General features: G+C 43.4%; 1 protein-coding gene across 2 annotated transcripts in view; it reads right to left on the minus strand.

Moving 5' to 3' along the window:
• sema3h (sema domain, immunoglobulin domain (Ig), short basic domain, secreted, (semaphorin) 3H) overlaps nucleotides 1-21962 on the minus strand; it is a 164993-nt gene that overhangs the window by 80611 nt on the left and 62420 nt on the right. For both annotated transcript variants that reach the window (XM_043708548.2, XM_043708547.2), the window contains exons 3-4: nucleotides 18022-18084; nucleotides 14135-14254 (exon numbers count right to left, since the gene is read on the minus strand). In XM_043708548.2, coding sequence (XP_043564483.1) covers nucleotides 14135-14254; nucleotides 18022-18084 — 183 coding nt within the window. The remainder of the gene's footprint in view (nucleotides 1-14134; nucleotides 14255-18021; nucleotides 18085-21962) is intronic.

The raw sequence follows: 21962 nt of genomic DNA on the forward strand, positions 1-21962 counted from the left end.
AAGCCTTTCAAAAGGGTGCTATCAGACAAAATCTGGTGTGGATCCATAGATGGAGATATTGTGGAAATAAGCAAAAGATCAGGGATAGTTGTTCAATTTAAAAAAAACATCTTAAAGGAAGAGAGGGAGGCAGTGATGTAGTGGTAATGTTACTGGGCTGGCAATCCAGAGCACCAGGCTCAGAGTCTGAGGACAGAACATTAATTTGAATCCCAGCAGATGGTGAAATTTGAATCCAAGAAAGTCTGGAATAAAAAAGCTAGCTTAATGATCATCATTAGGCTGCAAATTGCTGTAAAAACCCATCCGGCCTGCTAATGCCAGTGAGGTGAAGAAATCTGCCATCCTTATCTGATCTAGCCTACTTGTGACTCCTGACACACAACTGGGTAATTAAGAATGGGAAATAAATGCTGGCCTGGCCAATGGTGCCCACATCCCAGAGACAGATCTGATCACTTTATCCGCCCCCTCCACGGTCTTCAGGACAGATGAGAACACTTACTGTCTCCACCCCCTCCTCACTGGCTCTATAATGAGTTGAGGCTATTGAGCCATTCATTGCCTCCTACCTCTGACTCTCTGGGTGGTAGGACAGCAGAATCGCTGATTGTTTCTTCCTCTGGTTGTACTCTCGGTTCACACCATGACTGTAGTGAAGTTATGGATTCAGATCTGCCCAGGAGCTCCAAAAGTCAACACTGGCTTGGATTCTCTCACCAAAACTCCAAGCAACCTCCAGTCAGAGCTGTTTTCAGTGCAACTGAGCACAACGGTTCAGCCAAGTGACCAGCAGCTGAAATACTTCCCCAACACAAGCACATCCTTTCATATTCTCACTATATTGACAGGTTAATCCATAACAACTTCCAGAGTCCCCCAGCAGTTAACAGCTCCGATAGACACGAGAGGTGGTTTTGAGTTGTAGGTGATCCGGAGAGGAAAGGGTCAATGAGAGCCAATTTACAAGACCTGGCCCTTTATCAGCATGTGTGGGGGTAAGGTACAGGTTACAAGGGTGAATCAGCCAGTTTTATTAAATTAAATGACCTACTTAACCAGATTGGACTTTATTTATTGGCTCCCAATATCCTCAGCAGTTCTCCCACTGAAGATTTGTTTTGTGTCTTACGTATTCTAGGAACAGAGAAACAGAGGACTAGACCATTCAACCTCTCAAGTCAGTTCTGCCACTCAATCATATCATGGATGATCTCTAACTCCATTCTATTTACTCACCTTGTTTCCATATCCCTCAATACCCTGAGCCAAGCAAGTATCACTGACCCCACCCCCACTTCACCCCACCAGTTTCAACAGCTTTTTAGGGGGAAGAGAGTTGCTTGATGTTCAGAAGTTTTGTATGACAGAGCATTGTTTGGCTTTTATTGTCAATGCATTTTGTAGCACATTGTGTGTACAGTGATGTAAATGAACATTAGCAGCTTTTATTGAACATAACTATACACAAGTGAGAGATAGGGCTGGCCAGAACATATTGGTGAACTACAGTCACCTTGAGTGTCAGGCTTTAACAGCACTGAATTAGATCTTGCTTTGCCAAGTAAATAAAAGGCAAATTTCACTCGAGACTTCTCATTTTCCTCTATATATCCTATGAGGAGAGATTGGTTTAACTATGCATGTGTTTGCGAGAGCAACTTAATGAGAGAGGTGGTGATGGCTAGCAGTATTACCACTGGACTATTAATCCAGAGACCCAAGTAAGGTCCTGGGGTGCTAGGATCAAATGCTGCCATGGAAAATGGTGGAATTTGAATTCAATGAAAAAATTCTGGAATTAATGTTTAATAATTGTTTGGGGAAAACCCCATTTGGTTCACGAATGGACTTTAGGGAAGGAAATCGAGCATGGTCATCTGGTCTGGCCTACATGTGACTCCAGACCAACAGCAATATGGCTGACTCTGACCTTTTAATGGCTTTGCAAGCCTCTCAGTTGTAACAATTGCTACAAATTGAGAAGGCAATTGACCACCACCTCAAGGGCAACTTAGGATGGGCTATCAACAAAAAGCCAACCAGCAACTCAGAATTTAAAGAAAAAAAGTTCAGAAAAGGAAAGAGGGATCTGATTAAAACCTATAAAATTCTAACAGGGCTCAACAGATTGCTTGCCGGGAGACAGTGCAACCAGAGAAAAGAATCTTCAACTAGGGGTTACAGTGTCAGAATACAGTTCCGAGATGAGAAAATTTCTTCAGTGAAAACATAGGGAAGCTGTGGAATTCTTTACCACAAAGGGCTATGGAGGCCACATCACTGAATATTTTCACGAAAGAGATAGATCATCTTTTAAAAACAAATTTAAAGGCGTCCATGGGAGGGGCAGGACAGTAGAAATATAACGTTGAGATACAGGATCAGCCATGATTAGATTAAATGGTGGACAGGCTCATAGGCCTGAATGGCCTACTCCTGTGCCTAATTTCGATATTGACTGTGGGATGTGGGGAGTGTGAAAGTCTTAGTTTGTCGAGGACACCAAAATGCTTTGGTGTGCTCCTGGTAAGAGGTCATTTCCCGATAGACTTGGATCCCAGGTCCATGTGATTTGACGTTATGGCATCGATCCTTAGGCACAGGCCCAGTTCATATTAGAGTCATAAAGTCATAGAGATGCACAGCATGGAAGCAGACCCTTCGGTCCAATCCGTCCATGCCGACCAGATACTCCAACCTAATCTAGTCCCACCTGCCAGCACCCAACCCATATCCCTCCAAACCCTTCCTATTCATATACCCATCCAAATGCTTTTTAAATGTTGCATTTGTACCAGTCTCCACCACTTCCTCTGGCAGCTCATTCCATACACATACCACCCTCTGCATGAAAAGGTTGCCCCTTAGGTCTCTTATATCTTTCCCCTCTCACCCTAAACCTATGCCCCCTCGTTCTGGACTCCCCAACCCCAGGCCCCTCAATTTTGTAAACCTCTATAAGGTAACCCCTCAGCCTCCAGCGCTCCAGGAAAAACAGCCCCAGCCTATTCAACCTCTCCCTATGGCTAGAATCCTCCAACCCTGGCAACATCCTTGTAAATCTTTTCTGAACCCTTTCAAGTTTCACAACATCTTTCTGATAGGAAGGAGACCAGAATTGCATGCAATATCCCAACAGTGGCCTAACCAATGTCCTGTACAGCTGTAACATGACCTCCCAACTCCTGTACTCAATACTCTGACCAATAAAGGAAAGCATACCAAACACCTTCTTCACTATCCTATCTACCTGTGGCTCCACTTTCAAGGAGCTATGAACCTGCACTCCAAGGTCTCTTTGTTCAGCAACACTCCCTAGGACCTTATCATTAAGTGTATAAATCCTGCTAAGATTTGCTTTCCCAAAATGTAGCACCTCGCATTTATCTAAATTAAACATCATCTGCCACTTCTCTGCCCATTGGCCCATCTGGTCCAGATCCTGTTTGTAATCTGAGGTAACCTTCTTCACTGTCCACTACACCTCCAATTTTGGTGTCATCTGCAAACTTACTAACTGTACCTCTTATGCTCACATCCAAATCATTTATGTAAATGACAAAAAGTAGAGGACCCAGCACCGATCGTTCTAGCACTCCATTGGTCTCAGGCATCCAGTCTGAAAAACAACCCTCCACCACCACCCTCTGTCTTCTACCTTTGAGCCAGTTCTGTATCCAAATGGTAACTTCTCCCTGTATTCCATGAGATCTAACCTTGTTAACCAGGCTCCCATGGGGAATTTTGTTGAACGGCTTACTGAAGCCCATGTAGATCACATCTACTGCTCTGCCCTCAACAATAATCTTTGTTACTTCAAGAAACTCAATTAAGTTTGTGAGACATGATTTCTCACATACAAAGCCATGCTGACTATCCCTGATCAGTCCTTGCCTTTTCAAATACATGTACATCCTGTCCCTCAGGATTCCCTCCAACAACTTGCCCATCACCGATGTCCGGCTCACTTGTCTATAGTTCCCTGGCTTGTCTTTACCGCCCTTCTTAAACAGTGGCACCACGTTAGCCAACCTCCAGTCTTTCGGCACCTCACCTGTGACTATCGATGATACAAATATCTCAGCAAGAGGCCCAGCAATCACTTCCCTAGCTTCCCACAGAGTTCTAGGGTACACCTGATCAGGTCCTGGGGATCTATCCACCTTTATGCATTTCAAGACATCCAGCACTTCCTCCTCTGTAACATGGACATTTTGCAAGGTGTCACCATCTATTTTGCTACTTTCTATATCTTCCATATCCTTTTCCACAGTAAATACTGATGCAAAATACTCGTTTAGTATGTGCCCCCATCTCCTGCAGCTCCACACAAAGGTTGCCTTGCTAATCTTTGAGGGGCCCTATTCTCTGCCTAGTTATCCTTAATGTATTTGTAAAAAGCCTTTGGATTCTCCTTAAGTCTATTTGCCAAAGCTATTTCATGTCCTCTTTTTGCCCTCCTTATTTCCCTCTGAAGTATACTCCTCCTGCCTTTATACTCTTCTGAGGATTTACTTAATTTATCCTGCCTATATCTTACATATGACTTGATTAGATTCCCTACAGCGTGGAAACAGGCCCTTTGGCCCAACAAGTCCACACCAACCCTCCGAACAGTAACCCACCCAGACCCATTTCCCTCTGACTAATGCACCTAACACTACGGGCAATTTAGCGTGGCCAATTCACCTGACCCGCACATCTTTGGACTGTAGGAGGAAACCAGAGCACCTGGAGGAAACCCAAGCAGACATGGGGAGAATGTGCAAACTTCACATAGCCAGTCGCCTGAGGCTGGAATTGAACCTGGGACCCTATTGCTGTGAGGCAGCAGTGTTAACCACTGAGCCACCGTGCCACTCAATGATGTCTAGGCTGGCACCTATTCCCTGTCCCCAGCCTTTCCTTTCACCCTGACAGGAATATACTTTCACTGGATTCTCGTTATCTCGTTTCTGAAGGCTTCCCACTTTACAGCTGCCCCTTTACCTGCGAACATCTGACCCCACACAGCTTTTGAAAGTTCTTGCCTAATACCGTCAAAATTGGCCTTTCTCCAATTTAGAACTTTGATTTTTAGATCAGGTCGAGCCTTTTCCATCACTATTTTAAATCTAATAGAATTATGGTCGCTGGCCCCAAAGTACTCCCCCACTGACACCTCAGTCACCTGCCCTGCCTTATTTCCCAAGAGTAGGTCAAGTTTTGAACCTTCTCTAGTAGGTAGATCCACATACTGAATCAGAAAATTTTATTGTATGCACTTAAATTCCTCTCCATCTAAAACCTTAACACTATGGCAGTCCCAGTCTATGTCTAGAAAGTTAAAATCCCCTACCATAATCACCCTATTATTCTTACAAATAGCTGAGATCTCCTTACAAGTTTGTTTCTCAATTTCCTTTTGACTTTAAGGGGGTCTATAATACATTATTGGGATTGTAATCATCCCTTTCTTATTTCTCAGTTCCACCCAAATAACTTCCCTGGATGTGTTTCCAGGAATATCCTTCCTCAGCACAGCTGTAATGCTATCCCTTATCAAAAATGCCACCCCCCCTCCTCCTCTTGCCTCCCTTTCTATCCTTCCTGTAGCATTTGTACCCTGGAACATTAAACTGCCAGTCCTGCTCTCCCTGAGCTATGTTTCTGTAATTGCTATGATATCCCAGTCGCATGTTCCTAACCATGCCCAGAGTTAATCTGTCTTCCCTGTTAGGCCCCTTACATTGAAATAAATGCAGTTTAATTTATTAGTCTTACCTTGTCCCTGCCTGCCCTGACTGTTCGACTCACTTCTGTTCTCAACTGTACCAGTCTCAGATTGATCTCTTTCCTCACTATCTCCCTGGTCCCACACCCCCATCTTACTAGTTTAAATCCTCCCGAGCAGCTCTAGCAAATCTCCCTGCCAGTATATTCCTCCCCTTCCAATTTAGGTGCAATCCGTCCTCCCGGTAAAGGTCACCTCTACCTCAAAAGAGATTCCAATGGTCCAAAAATGTGAATCCTTCTCCCATATACTAGCTCCTCAGCCATGCATTCATCTGCTCTATCCTCCAATTCCTGCCCTCACTAGCTTGTAGCACTGGGAGTATTCCAGATATTACTACTCTCGAGGACCTCCTTTTTAAATTCCTGACTAACTCTCTGTAATCTCCCTTCAGAATCTCAACCTTTCCCCTTCCTACATTGTTGGTTCCAATGTGGATAATGACCTCCTACTGGCCCCTCTCCCCCTTGAGAACATTCTGCACCCTCTGAGACATCCTTGATCCTAGCACCAGGGAAGCAACACACCATTCTGATTTTTTGCTGCTGGCCACAGAAACATACCTCGGACTAGAGAGTCCCCTAACACAATTGATCTCTTGGAACCCGACATACCCCTCGTCGCAGTAGAGCCAGTCTCAATACCAGAAACTTGGTTGTTCGTGCTACGTTCCCCTGAGAATACATCACCCCCTACATTTTCCAAAACAGCATACTTGTTTGAAATGGGTATAGCCACAGAAGGCTCCTGCACTAGGTGCCTACCTCTTACTTTTCCTGGAATTAACCCATCTATGTGACTGTTTCTAAGACTTTTCTCCCCTTCCTATAACTGCCATCCATCACATACTGTTGCTGTTGCAAATTCCTCATTGCTTCTAATTGTCTCTTCAACTGATCCATTCGATCCGATAAGATTCGCAACCAACAGCATTTATTGCAGATCTAATCCACAGTAACCCTTAAACTCTCTTTAAACTCGCACATCTGATAAGAAGCGCATATCACTCTACTAAAGGCCATTTTTGCTCCTTCACAATCTACAGACCCAGAAAATAACACCGTCTTATTCCTCTACAAAACACTGCCCCAGGTTAAATGAATATTTATGGCTTATATTTTAAGTTGCATCAAGAGACATATTTCAAAAAACATATCAAGAAAGAACCCACTCTACTCACTACTGCAGACTTTCTGCAGGCCACATTTAAAAACAATACACTTATCTCCTTCTGTGCTGTGAACTTCACCCAAACAGTTCCTCCAAGATCAGTTGTGAATTTCACTGTTTGCTAATTTTCCCAGACGCACTCCGATCCAGCGATATAGCAAACGCAGTAACTGCAGGTTCACTGCTGTGTCAGTTTCTTTCTTTCTCTCTCCTGCACTGATTTCACCATGTGCTTCCTTTGTCTGTTCTTCTCCCTTTTAAGGCTGCTGTTTTGACTTTTTTCTTTCCAAAGTTCCAAAACAATGCAACAGCATATAAAACAGAAATTGCTGCTCCTGGAATTTGAGGAAATCACCTCCAACAGTAGGTGATCGGCCAACTAATACTTGCAACGAGCCAGTGTTTCAGACTGGGGAGGCCATGTCGTGTATTAATCGGACAGCCTGCACATGTACAACCTCGCCTGGTATCCTGTGGAGTCTGTGCCAGGACATGGCATTGCCAATCTGCATCTTTCCTCACTCACCCCCACCAGTTGTGTGTTAAGGAAGTACTCTCACATTCCTCTACCATACATACCGGGACTGAAATATGACACATACAGCCATAAGAGCCTTTCAATTTTACTTTGATTCTCAAAATTGGCACCCTGAAGGTTTCACGTTGAATAGCTAATCAGCTGTACACAGATGTCAGATTATACACTGATTTAAAGAGCAGTGTCATGAGGAATTAGCCCTGCAGGACTGACCTTTAAATTATTTTGACCTTTTCTAGGTGATTTTCTTCTCTCCCCCCCACCTAGCTGAGCCAGCTCTTCACAGTAGTGGTGAAACAGGACCGCTGATGCTCAGTGTAGAAGGTAAAAACAATGACTGCAGATGCTGGAAACCAGATTCTGGATCAGTGGTGCTCAGTGTAGAAGGGCTACTTCAGCAATAGAGGTATCACAGTCAAGGCAAATCCTACCCTCCTTTGATGCCTGAGCATAATGTTCCTGGGGACGATGCGGTGAATAATGACATCGGAAGGTGGGCAGATTTGATCAATACAAGGTGAACTTTGGAAAGTGATCTGCTGATAGGCTGCATGGAGGTCACCAAGTTCCTTCAACAGCACCTTCCAAACCCCTGGACTCTATCCCTTTGAAGGGCAAGCAGAAACATGGGAACATCACCTCCCACAGACTCCTCCACTACACACACCTCCCTCCCCCCACCCCCACCCCCGCCAGCCCCAAAACACTCACCATCCTGACTCAAATACTTTGCTATTCCTTTGACTGGACCAACATCCTGTTACTCTCTTCCTGAAGGCACTCTTCTCCAGGGCAGTTAGGAATTGGCAATAGATGCCAATCTAACCAAGAGTTCCCGAGAAAGAACTTTTTTCTTTAAAATAAATGGCTCAATCCTCTCAGACTTGGCTTAGAATGGGCACAGTGACAGCAGAGGGTCAGCAATGCCCTCTGTCCAGGCTTCAAAAATACAGGAACAGGTAAACCCAGGCAGATGTGTGCAATGACCATGAAATTGGAGTAAATGCCCAGTCTAGCTTGAACTTGGCCTTATCAGTGCCAGTCATTTGACCTGAAAGAATAAAGAAAGAGCCTGTACAGATCATTGACTCAGGCAGGCACGAGACCTGGTCCATTTCTTTACTGTAAATACTGAGTAATCTACTGCCACCAAACAATGCAGTTGCAGAATCTGATGTTTCAGAAGCCTCTGTGTAGAAGTTGCATTCCCAAAGCCAAACAAGGAAATCCAAGGCCAGGATGAGACCTGAGAAAATTTAGGACCTCCCAGTACCAACTCAATCCTCCAACACCAATACATTAAAGACTACCTGACCTGATAAAGCCTCCTGCTGGGACATGCAGGGGTTGGCAGATGGCTCATTGTTCAAATTGAATTCAGATGTCAGGGAGGATTGGATCCTCTGACTGTATCTAGTAGATCACCATCTTAAAACCTCCCTGCACTTTGTTCATAGCCATGATCTCGGTGAATGGGAGACACAGCTCAAGGGGCTTAATGACTTATTCCCACCTCTTATGTTCCTACCATACTCTTCAAACCAAAATAGTACTTTAATAAACAGAGGGGAGAAGAGGATTCTTTTCAAACAAATATGAAGCAAACAGTTAGTTCCTGGCTTATCTGGTCTGAAAACATGGTGAAAGCATATTTGACAAGGAATTGGATTAATGTTTGAAAAGGAATTATTTGCAGGAATGAGCGAGTATTGGCCTAATGGTATTATCACTGAACTGTTAATCCAGAGACCCAGGTAGCATTCTGGGGACTGGATTCAAATCCCACCACGTGGTGGTGAATTAAATTTTAAAAGAAACCTGACCATGAATCCATGGTCAATTGTTGGAAAAAGCCATCTGGGTCACTATTGTTCTTTCAGGAAAGAAACTGGTCTGGCCTACATGTAACTCCACAGCAATTTGGTTGACCCAGAGGGCAATTAGGGATGGGCAATAAACGTAAGAATGAATAAACAGAAAGTGGGGGGGAAAGGGAGGGGGCAGAGATAATTGGCTAACTTGCAAAGAGCTGGCACAAGCACAATTGGCTGAATGGTTTCCTTGTGTGACGCATTACCCAATGATTCTAAACATTGTCTAAAAGTGTACAGATTTGTTGTTGTTTGCCATCTTGGGCAGTGATGTGTTACAAACTTTCAAGTCATAAATTGTCCAACTTGTTAGCTGTGGCTGAAATTAATGAACAGTTTAATTTCCATGACCTCCCCTGACAGGAACGATGAAAGGTGGCTATTGTAGACCACCGGGGACACAGCCATGATTGCGAGTCATTAACCCTTTGCGTATGGCAGCAGCAATTTTGCAACAAAACAGCAAACAAGAATGACAGATACCAGAGGCTGATTACTAATAAGGGTTAAGTGGTACTCTGTACAGGGCAATAGTAGAGCATGTGTCTGAGGTCATGCAAAACAGAAGGCGGGAAACTGGACCACACTACACAGTGAATGGAAAAACACAAGTTGGTGAACGTAGTGCTGTGTGAAACTGCTTAATGTTTTAATTATTTTCTAGCACAGGCGTTTGCACTTACTGGGATTTGGTGACTTCAAAAGTACCTCGGAAAGCACTTCAAGGTGGTTGTTAAAGGCACTACATAAATGCAATCCTTGCTTTCAAATTCACAGCAGCTCTTGGAGTAGAGATGGCAGGAGAACTGAGCAGTCACAAAGCTAGATTGTTACCACTGAGAAGGTGAGGCATACGCCAGCAGGGGAGGAGATGTCTCTGATGGAGGGGTGGCAGGGGGACCTTGGTGAGGAAGACACCAATTAAAGGAAGGGGGAGGCTTTTAAGGACATAGCACCTCCTTTTCTACCCAAGCTGGCTGGCCTCCTGGATCTCCCATCATTATAGGGCCACCCGAGACTTATCCTCCCCACATCAGATGATAGCTGTGCTGGGGAGGGATGGATCAGTCACAGGAAACATACGGTCGGTGTTTTACTATAGATCCCTAAACTTCTCCAAAATTCCTCCAAACAGAGGACTGTCAGATTCTGCCCAAGGGCAGCAAAATACAGCACGCTGACATGTGACACAAACTGTGGTGCTCCATTCTGTGACTGTATCATTGTAGGCTTAGTGTTCCAACACACTGCATGGTGGTGCTCAGTATCACTGCACGGTGCAGGAAAATTCATGGTGTACTTCAGGATTGGGCAGTGACAGAAATTCAAAAATAGTTGGTCATCCCATTCTAGCTCAATGTAACAGTAGGAAATCAAACAAAAACGCACGGTGTGATAAATGGCAAAGTGCAAAGACTCAGAGCTGCTTCACCTGTGACATGTTCCCACTGTAAATGTGGAGTGGAAACACTTCAACATTTAGCCAGTTTCTTTATAACCGATTCAAACTGACGACCTCGGTACTGTATTTAGAAACTATGACGCCTTGACAGTAAGGGTATGCCGGAGATTCTGCCCAGTGGAATATTCTGAGGAAAACCCAAAATGTTTCTGATTTTTTTTCCCCCCCAGAGATGCTGCCGAGCTTTTTAGGCAATATTTGTTTTTGAGAGTTGGATATTCTGGCTGGTGAGTTATGTGCGAATGGGAGTTGACTGTATTACAGCATTCTAAAGTTCACAATGTAACAGCATGGGGATTCTTTAATTCATGCTCGAATATTTTCATCAACTGAAGTTTGCTCCAAAAATGTATGGGCTGGTAGGAGGCCAGTATCAGCTTCCTTGTGAATACAGAAATATGTTAGCAAGATCCCCCCCCCCCCATGTCAAAATCTCCATTGTTCAAAAAATCTTGGTCTGCATTCCTTGTGCCCGTATAAAATGGGTGAATTAGTAACGCACTGGTCTGCCCTGCTATCCCTATGTTCTTCAAATGACCTTTCCAGAACTAAGCAGAGAGATTTGTGTGGTCAAAGCAAGGATAGCTGCTTGCATTTAACTCCCTGCCTTAATTTACTGTGATACATACAGGCTGTCATTTTTCATCTGTCCTTTTCTCGATATTTCCTACAGTATCATTCAGTGAAATTAGTTTGGAGAACTTGTCTGCAAGAGCCTACTTCAATCATTGGAAGAAGATAATGTGAACTCCTGGATGAGGTCAACACTTCACCAACTGCCAGCCCTCATCCCAGCAGTAGCTGGAGAATCTGTAGGTGGTGAGTGGTCACACCACAATTACCAAAATCACACTTTCATAGCGAAGCTGCCCGTCTTTCCTGGCTATTCTAAGACTATAGCATAATAAACAGGCTTCAGTGCAAACTATCCTTTTCAGTTCTGCTTTGTTCCTGGGGAATTATCGAAGGAATTCAGCATTCAGGGGGTTAAACTCCAATTCCCCCTTGACTACCGTTATCAGAGCTGCAAGTTAAATCTTCCTTGTAAAATCCGTATCTCACATGATAAGATCAACGGTGTTAGGGCCTCCTCAGCTTGAGACTTGCCTTCCCTCTAACTAGGAGCACGAACCTTTCCAAGACCCTATCAAACACTATATATAGCACTAATTAGACTGAAGAGGCTTATCGCCAGGAGTGAGGGAGAGTCTCACACTATACTCTGCTGACCTCCCAGATTCCCACTAGACAGAAGGAATTCTTGTTATCAGCTTCCACAATAAACAGCATAAATCTTCGGGAAGCACAGCGTAGGGCAGCTTGGAGATTAGACACTGAAATGTTGATGAGGTAATGGCTTTCCAAAAGGAGGATGTATATTATTGTAGCATAAGCTTCAGCAAAGGCAGCTTGTCTCAATCTTCCTCACCCCACCCTGGGCAGACACTAACACAGAAATGGTTATGGACATTTAAAAGACAATCTTCCAGTTGTCCTGGCAGCCTCAAACAAACAGAATTTGACACTGAACCCCATAATGAGATATTTGGGCAGGTGACCAAAAGCCTTTTACAAAGAGACAGGCTTTAATGAGTGCTTTAAAGAGAGAGAGTAAGGTAGAGAGGTGAAGAGAATTAGGGAGGGAATTTTAAAAAAAGCTGGGGCCTTCCACATTTGTCAGTTGGGAGGTGGTTAAAATCAGGGCTCTGCAAGAGACTGGAAATCAAGAACTGCAGAGATTGTGGAGGGGGCTAGGGCTGAGAGAGGTAGACAAAGGTGACAAATGTGTATTTAGTTTACACCTACCTCCCCATCCTTTCCTGTCCCTTTGGCAGACAAAGACTTCCGGTCTGCATTTCAACTCCTGCTATTATGATTTCCACCATGTTTCTCTTCATTACCCTGATCAACGCTAAATCCCAGCTTGATCTCCATCTCTGTTCATTCCCAACTTAAAAAATTTTAAAAACCAAAATGCTGGAAAAACCCCAGTAACTCTGTGAGCATGTGCAAAGATAGAAAAACCAAGTTAATATTGAGTCCTGTTTGACTCTTCTTCAGAAGAGCAATAAACAAGATTTGACCCCGGGTCTCGAAAATTTCATCTGACCCGAAACTTGCACAGCCTTTTGCAACAAACGTGGAACACTGGGGTGGAAATTGTTCTCAGTTTCTAGTGGCCTTGTATGCTTCATGATTTTACTCCATGTAGTTAAAAATCACACAACACCAGGTTATAGTTCAACAGGTCTGATCGGAAGAGAAAGTGAGGACTGCAGATGCTGGGGATCAGAGTCAAGAGCTTATGCCCGAAATGTTGATTCTCTTGCTCCTCAGATGCTGCCGGACCTACTGTGCTTTTCCAGCACTACACTTTCAGGTTCGTTTGGAATTACAAGCTCTCAGAGCACTGCTTCGTCAGGTAGCCGGTGCTCCACTCCGAAAGCTTGTACTTCCAAACAGATCTGTTGGACTATAACGTGGTGTCGTGTGATTTTTAACTTTGTCCACCCCAGTCCAACACCGGCATCTCCACATCATTACTCCATGTAGGCTGACACGGGAGATAGCTGTGGTCCACAGCACGGAATGTGGTCCACAGAAGCTGTCTATATCAGCTGTGATAGTGTGGAACATGGTACAGTAAAGTGATGGTCTGAACAGCAGGTCAATTCAATTTTACTCAGTTGGGAGTTCACTGCAGGTTAGAGAGGCGATGTCAAACAAACCGAACCAAAAACAGCAAAGAGGTACGAAAACATAACCTGCCAACTCCACATGGTGCTCAATACTTAAAGTTGCTTGGCAGACCAATTCTCCTGACTAATCCTGAAGCCACTTTTCACGGTGTCCGCAAATTAGAAATGATCGCGCCCACCGCTAACAAATAAAACAAACAGGTCTGGGCCTTCTGTCAGCAATAAACTGAAATAATGTCACCAGCTCTACCCTGGGTAGCCCACCACACTTTTGCTGTTTCTCATTCTCTTCACCAGCTCCCAGGGTCAGGCTGCCAACTAGTATTGAATCATGCATTGTACCATGGACTGCCTCATTCAGGGTTGGATTGAACTAAATTTATGTTGGATTTTTACAACCAGTATAGAGATCCCATTGTTAATCACTCAGTCTGCATTCCCACCCAAGCCTTCCAAATAAAAGAACAGTATGTTAATCCACTACAGCTTCCAGTTCCTATGTTCCTCCTCTATGCCCTGCCCCAGTCAATAAAGTACAGGCTGCAGCACTGTACAGTGTAACTTTCCATCAATAGCTGACCATTCACAAAATGCGTGTGGGGTAGCCAGGACACTTACCCTGTTGAACATCGATGTGGCAATGTATGCACAGCGTGGGTGGAAGGCTCCAGTCCCACAAACGTACAGGTGAGTTTGGTTGTAGAAGTGAAGGACCCTCAGGAAGTTGCCACAGTCCAGCTGCAAAGAAATCAGGAGACTCCAGTTAGTTTCCAGCACCTGCTGACCAACATAACACCTCAGACTACAGGTGAACCCAGTATTTAATCTCACTTTAAAACCAACAGGCGTGAATCGTACACTTTACAATTGTTTCTTTGATCAGTTTCAGCTATGTGTAGCAACAGCCAACTTTGCTTTATCCCATAGGAACTTCTGTAATTTTTTTTCAGGGGATGTGGAGGTCCCTGGCTGGCCAGCATTTGATTCTCATCACCATCTGCCCTGAGGTGGTGGTGCTCACCTGCCTTTTGAACCCTGCAGTCCGCATGCTGTAGGTTGACCCACAATGTCCTTAGGGAAAGGGTATTGTTGGAGCTGTCCCCATCCAGACACATGGGGAGTATTTCTATCATACTCCTGACTTGTGCCTAATAAATGGTGGACTAACACTGGGGAATCAGGTGGTGAGTTACTTGCTGCAGTACTCCTAGCCTCAGGCCAGTCCTTGTAACCACTGTGTTTATATGACTCGCCCAGTTCGGTTTCTGGTCAGTAGTAACCCAGGATTGTTGATAGTATGGGATTCTAGGATCGTGTGAAGGCCATTGAATATTAAGGGGTGATGGTTTGATTGGCTCTTGTTGAGGGATGGCCATTCCCTGGCATTTGAGTGATCGAATGTAACTTGCTACTTATCAGCCTGGATTATATTGTGGTCTTGGTCGTATATGCTCATGGATTACTTCAGTGTCTGTGGAGTCATGAATGTGCAATGTTTAGAACCAATCTTCCGTGTTCATGACCCCTTTTGATAGCATGAAGGATTGAAGAAAGCAGCTGAAAATGGTTTAGGCGAACATACTACTCTGAGGAATTTAAGGGCTTGTGACGCAGTGGCAGTGTCCCTGCCTCTGATCTCGAAGAACTGGATTCGAGTCCCACCTGCTCCAGAGGGGAGTAACATCTCCAAACAGGTTGAATAGAAAATATATACCCTGAGGAATTTGTGCAACAGCATCCCGAGGCAGGAATACAGTATTCAATCCAATACCCATCTTGGATTTGTATCTGTTCACTTAGGCCACAAATATCTAGCAATCTCAATTAATGGTCCCATTTTTCATAGCCTTTTAAGAAAAAGGGCTTTGGGGGACATAGCCCTAATTTAAAAAAGTTATTTCATGTTCCAGCTACATTTTAGAAAAGGCTACAGTGTGATACTTTAAAAAAAATTCTACATTGTTCTGGGCAAATGTAATAGGATACCAACCTTTTAAATTATAAATTTACTTGTCCTATCTCTTGACTCAACTTTATCGGATGCAAATGGAGGGAGTCCATGAAATGAAATGACTGCGTGCTAATCTATAGTCCGTTCTACTATAGCGTGCATTTCTTCGACGCAAATTGGCTTTAACGCGACTGAAGAACGTAGAACACGAACTTCCCTTACCTGTATCAGCTATAGTGTTATTCCAGCTCCATTAGTTTAAGCGATGTGGCTATTGCATGATTCTCCCAGAACAGGATATCACATGAGAACCGAACTATCGCTTTATATCATAACGGACTGCATTTGTATGATCTATGCTGTTAAAAATGTTGTTATCAATGATTCAAGAATTTCGCTGTTTGTAGAACTTAATTTGTTTGGATTCCTTGTACAAATCTGCAAAAAGGCTTGGTTTTAGAATCACTACAAACAATGAACTTTATAAGATTATAATATTTCAAAACATCTTAATTAAACAATGTTCTGATGAGGATGTTTCAAGCACCTCCACTCGGAATCAGGCTCGTGTGATTTTGTTGCTACTGGGGTCAAAACAAACTGAAACTTACTGAAATCAAGGGAGTGTTTTTATGTCTTGAGTTTCACTGACAAAACAAAATAGCCAGTATTGACCGTTTTTTGACAGCAATGAAGCAAAAAGCTGATTTTTTTTTTGTTTGAAAGCAGAGCAGAACAAAGTGAGATTTCTGGAGATTTAACGAACAAAAAGTCACCGAGGCGGACCTTGCTAGTGGGAGTCAGTTCTGGAAAGATTCAGAGTGGAATGGTTGTTGAAGGACACTGAAAGGCATGACAGGGAGAAGACATGATCCTGTTGGAATATTGGGAGTCACTTGGAACTTTATGTAATGCTACACATCTGCCAGAATACAGTGAACAGAAAATGGTTTTAAAAGAATCATCTTGATTGACATAAACAGCTCACGCATAAATAATCTGTTGTATTAATTGCCTGTTAAGTAATGTTTGATCTGTGTTGCTTATTTTAAACATCTCAAATCATAAACTCGCATCTTGTGATTCTTTCCACTAGTGTCTGGGAAATACACCTGTTCTTTTATCCCCAGAAGTTATCAGACTCTACGGGGACCGCAACAGCTTCCCAGTTTCATATTCTGACTGCCAGCAACTCCTGATGGTGACACACTAAGTGGAGTTAAAGTCAGGGAAATAATTGGATAAACATTAAAAAAAGATTTGTTTTAATAAACTCTAAAACTGTCAGTATCGGGCAAGCTGATCTTTGCTGTTAGGCAGCTGCAAAACATAGGATCATTGCTTCACCACATTGAGTAGGTCATTTCAGAAGGAATAACCCATTCAACTTGAAACTTCACAGTGGGATGTTTCCCAGTGCTGTGTGAGAATAAATTGCTTGGAGCCAATGGTGACTTGAGGTGAACAGTTCAACAGACCTGGGACAAGACATACTGCAACTCAGCTGAAATGTCATTGCTGAGCTGTGGAGTACAAGGCCAAAAATGTGTTCCAGGAGAGTTATTACTCGATTACTCCCTAGTCAGCCAGTCTCAATGACTGGCTGAAGAGTGGCCATCTGCTCAGCACAGTCTGGAACATAGTGAAGAACATGAAACACAGGTGGGATAGAAAGAAGAATCAAAGAATCCTTACAGCATGAAGCTGGCTATTCAGCCCATCGCATCCATGCCAACCCTCTGAAGAGCATCCCACCCAGACCCAGCCTCCCTACCAGATCCCTGCAACATTTCCCATGGTTAATCCACATAGTCTACACATCCCTGAATACTCTGGGCAACTTACCATAGCCAATCCAAATAACCTGCACATCTTTGGACTATGGGAGGAAACCCATGCAGACACCGGGAGGATGTGCAAACTCCGCACAGACAGTCGCTTGAGGCTGGAATTGAACCCAGGTCCCCACCACTGTGAGGCAGCAGTACTAACTGCTGAGCCACCATACTGCCCTACTATGATTCTATCATTCTAAGAAAGAAGAAGTACTTGACTTTTTCTTTCAGAAAAGGGAGCTGAACAATGCCTCTAACGCCTGGACGGTCAGATGGGAGGAAAGCTCAATTGTAAAACTGTCATGTGCAATGATGGTGGGACAGTTGCAACTTCTTGAACTGAACACAGCCAGTCACATTTTCAGGTTTACTAATCAGCCAGGCCACAGGACAGCTGGCACAAAAAAAAACGCACACAGTGTGGCAGCTTCAGAAGTGAAGCTGCAGAAAATGGAGTCTATTCCTCATTTAGCTGTTATGATACATCAAACCATATTGAGTGCATGAAATGAGTTAATGTTTCATTCTCCAGCACTAATATCTCTCAAAGTCATAGATATATACAAAACAAAAATTTTCCTTCAAATAACAAGCTGAAGTCCTGATGGCTAGTGCTGCTCTCCAGTGAAAATGTATCTTCCACAGTACACGAAGATGTTCCCTTTCAATGTTGTTGTTAAGTTTCTATCTGAAAACACAAGCCATTTGTATTTACTCACGTCAGGATCCTTTCCAGCCATCTTGCATTCAGCTATTCTTTCAGGGGTAGCTGGCCAGTATAACTGGGAGGAACAAAAGATAGTATTTATGTAGTTTTTAAACACCTTGGAACATGGGGTAGCATAATAATCCAGAAAATACAAGACTGAAAATTCAACCACAACAGGTTGAAAATTTGAATTCACGTTTTGAATATCTGCTGGTATTGTCAACTGTTTTGGGAGTGCCGTAAAAACTGATTTCCTTCAGTGAAGGAGATCTATCATCCTCTCTCAGGTTATTGTATTTTTGATTATCTTCTGCCATCAAACATGGCCAACTCTTAACTGCCCCCGAGGTTTCCTATCAAAGCATTCAGAGTCAAAGTGAAGCCATTCAAGATAAAAGCACCCCCCGCTCCCCCCCACCCCCAAGCCCTGCCAATGCTGTCTCAGAACAACCAATAAATGGCTGACCTTGTCATATCCTGAGCATGAATGAAAAAGAAAGAAATTTGTTTCTGGTGTTTATTCCACGTTATACCAATAATGCTACCTATCGTGGAAGTGCAATAGTGCCATCAGCGTTTGACCCTCTCCTGGTATTTGATCAGCATTGATCGGTCACAACCATCTCCAAGGAAGGCAGGACCAAATACTTTCTTAGAGCAATGCCTACTTCAGCCACAGAGGGGCATGTTGCAAGGTAATAGATGCCACTGATATTAGTGACTTTAAAACCATTAGCCTTGGTGTAATTCTGGCTTCTGTGGATAGTATGAAATTCAGATTCAGATTACATCAGCCCTCACCATATCGGAGATGGGAACATTTGGCATTACCCTGCTGCCATCATTCCAGTGGACTGCTATCTCTCACCTCCCTGAAACAAACACAAAAGCACTCCAAGCCACATGGCATCATTCAAAATCAACAATACGTCAGGTCTACCCACAGGTATCTGAATTTATTTAATTTTTCATGCACTAACTGGAACCGTGAAACACTCAGGTATTTAATCAGATCAAGCCAACAGAGATAGTGACAGTGTTGAAACCGGGAATGTCTGGAATGAGGGGTGCTGGTGATTAAGATTTTGATGAGTTGGAGGTTTTGCTGCCCAGACATATTCCAGTGCAGAGAGTTTGGAGTCAATGTCAACAACCCCCATCAAGCATCACTATCTCATTCTTCACATCACACTGCTGCTCCTGGGGGAGAAACCGGTTTGCAGTAGAAGTCACAAAACACACTCCTGCCATGAAGGGAGCCAGCAAGCAGATTGCAAATGAATGCAATAGACCTTAGCCTTTGCTGCTGAGTGCTTAACTCAGAGTTACAGGTGAGCTGCTTTATTTTTAATTCAGGCTGCTGTTGAACATTACGCCCGGTGGCCGCAAAGTGCAATAATGTTGCACAATGTAAAATGAGTAGCTGATCATTGGGGTTGGCCTACAATCCAGCAGTTAAGTTAAACCCATATACAACAAGGAGTTTTTAGTTTATTCACTCACGGGAATTAGGGGTCTCTGTTTAGGCCAGCATTTATTGCCCATCTTTAATTGCCCAGGAGGCACTTAAGAGTCACCCACATTGCTGTGGGTCTGGAGTCACATATTGGCCAGACCAGGTAAGGATGGCAGTTTCCTTCTCTAAAGAACATTTGTGAACCAGATGGGTTTTTCCAACTTTTGACAATGATATCATGGTCATCATTTGACTTTTAATTCCACTCTTTTACTGAATTTAAATTCCACCAACTGCTGTGGCAGGATTCAAACCTGGGTTCCCAGAACATTATCTGGGTCTCTAGAATAGCAGTCCAGCCCGTAATACCACCAGGCCAGTGTCTCCCCAATCATCCATTGATGTTGTGATTCATCATTATGTCAGTCCATTGGTACACACTCAGATATAGCACCCTCAGGGAATGGGAGAGTCGCTCATAAGCAACAAGTACAGCAAAGTACATGAATTTTCACTGGCTGTTGATTTATCTCATCAGCCTGTGGAGCTTCATAGCCAGACAAAGGGCAAATTGAGGGGAGGGCCTCGTCACCATAGCGGTGGCATATTGTGAGCAGAAGACACTGGTCTCATGGCAACTTGTTGGCTTGAAGCTGGCTCAGAGCCTAACCCCACTTGAAAACCTTAAGCGGATCACTTCTAAATTCTAAATTCCACAGAACAACTTTAATTTGTGTAATCTACCCTTGTACTTTTACTTTTGAAGATTAGGTATCATTCTGGTAAACCTTTGCTTCTTTTAAATCTAACATGTCCTTGCTAAGGTGTGACCCCGACACTGCTCATAATACTCCTATACTGGAATTGCAATGGTGCCATTAATGTTTGGCCCTCTTCTGGTATTTGATTGGCATTGATCGGTCACAACCATCTCCAAGGAAGGCAGATTCAAATGCTTTCTTCAAGCAATACCTACTCCAGGCCTCAGTTCTTCGAGAATGTAGCAAGGATAGATAAAATGAGAACCAATAGATGCATGCACTGCAACATGACTGTTCAACATATTTAAATGGGGAAAGCCTGCAGAAAGCAGAGAGGGATTTTGGGACTCCATGTGCACAAATCACAAAAAGCTAGCATTCAAGCTCAAAGGGTAATAGGGAAGAAAGATGGCTGTCATTGCAAAGGGAGCAGAGCATAAAAATAAGGAAGTCTTGCTAAAGCTACTCAAGACACTAGTCAGAACACATCTGGGATGCTGTGAATATCTGGATATCCAGAAGGCTTTCATTCAGGTTCAGCACATAAAAGCTACTTAATAAGCTAAGAGCTCACAATGGGGTGGTACATTAGCATAGATGCCGAATTGGCTAACAAATAGAAGACAGAGTTGGAATAAAGGGGGCATTTCCAGGATGGCAAATTGTATCTAGTGAAGTGCCTAGGGATCAGTGCTGGGCTCACAATTATTTACAATATATAGTAATGATTTGGATGAGGAAACCTAATATGCTATAGCCACGTTTGCAAATAGCACAAAAATAAATGGGAAATAAGTAGTGAGGATAGCACAAGGAGTCTACCAAGGTATATGGGCAGGTTAATTAAGTGGACAAAAAATGCAGCAGATGGAATATAATGTGGGAAACTTAGAACTATGCACTTTAGCAGGAAGAACAGAAGAGCTGAATATTATTTAAATGAGCAAAGAGTGCAGAAAGCTACAGCAGAAAGGGATTTGGGAGGTTTTGTGCATGAATCACAAAAAGCTAGTGTTCGAGTTCAGTGGGTAATAAGAAAGGCAAAGGGCCTTTATCAAAAAGGGAATGGAGCATAAAAATTAGGGAAGTCTTGCAAAAACTATACAAGACACAAATCAAACCACTGCTGGAATACTGAGAATAGTTTTGGACCCCTTATCTAAGGAAAAATATGGCAATAGAGGCAGCCCAGCAAACGTTAACCAGTTTGATCCTAGCTATGAAGAGATTTTCTTAGGAGAGTATGAGTAGAATGATCTTTTATTTATCAAAGTTTAACAGAATGAGAGGTATTTTTTTTAACAGAAGCAGGCAAGATGGCCGGGGGTTTAACAGAATAGATATGAAGAAGTTGTTTAACCTTATGGGAGAATCTCAGAGCAAGAAGTCACCCACTTAAGACAGAGATGACGAGGACTTTCTTCCCTCAGAGTGTAGTGAATCTGCAGAGGGCTGTTGAGGTCGAGTCAATAAAGTATACTCAAGGCTAGGATAGATTTTTTTAATCTGTTAAGGGAATCAAGGGTCATGGGAGATAAGGCAGTAGAGTGGAGTTGAGAATTAATCAGATCGCCCCAAGGTATTATTCAATGGTGGAGAACACGTGATGGGCTGAATGGCCTATTTCTGCTCCTACATTTTATTGTCTCATTGTGCAGCCCAATTAGGATTTGCAAAGCTGAAACATACATTCTGTCACCAATATTCTGCCTCTCTTAGATAAAAAGGCTAGCA

Source organism: Chiloscyllium plagiosum, unplaced genomic scaffold (genome assembly GCF_037043375.1).
Source record: "Chiloscyllium plagiosum isolate Xiang-an unplaced genomic scaffold, Cpla_swu_hap1 HiC_scaffold_14, whole genome shotgun sequence".
In the NCBI taxonomy this organism is placed as follows: Eukaryota; Metazoa; Chordata; class Chondrichthyes; order Orectolobiformes; family Hemiscylliidae; genus Chiloscyllium; species Chiloscyllium plagiosum.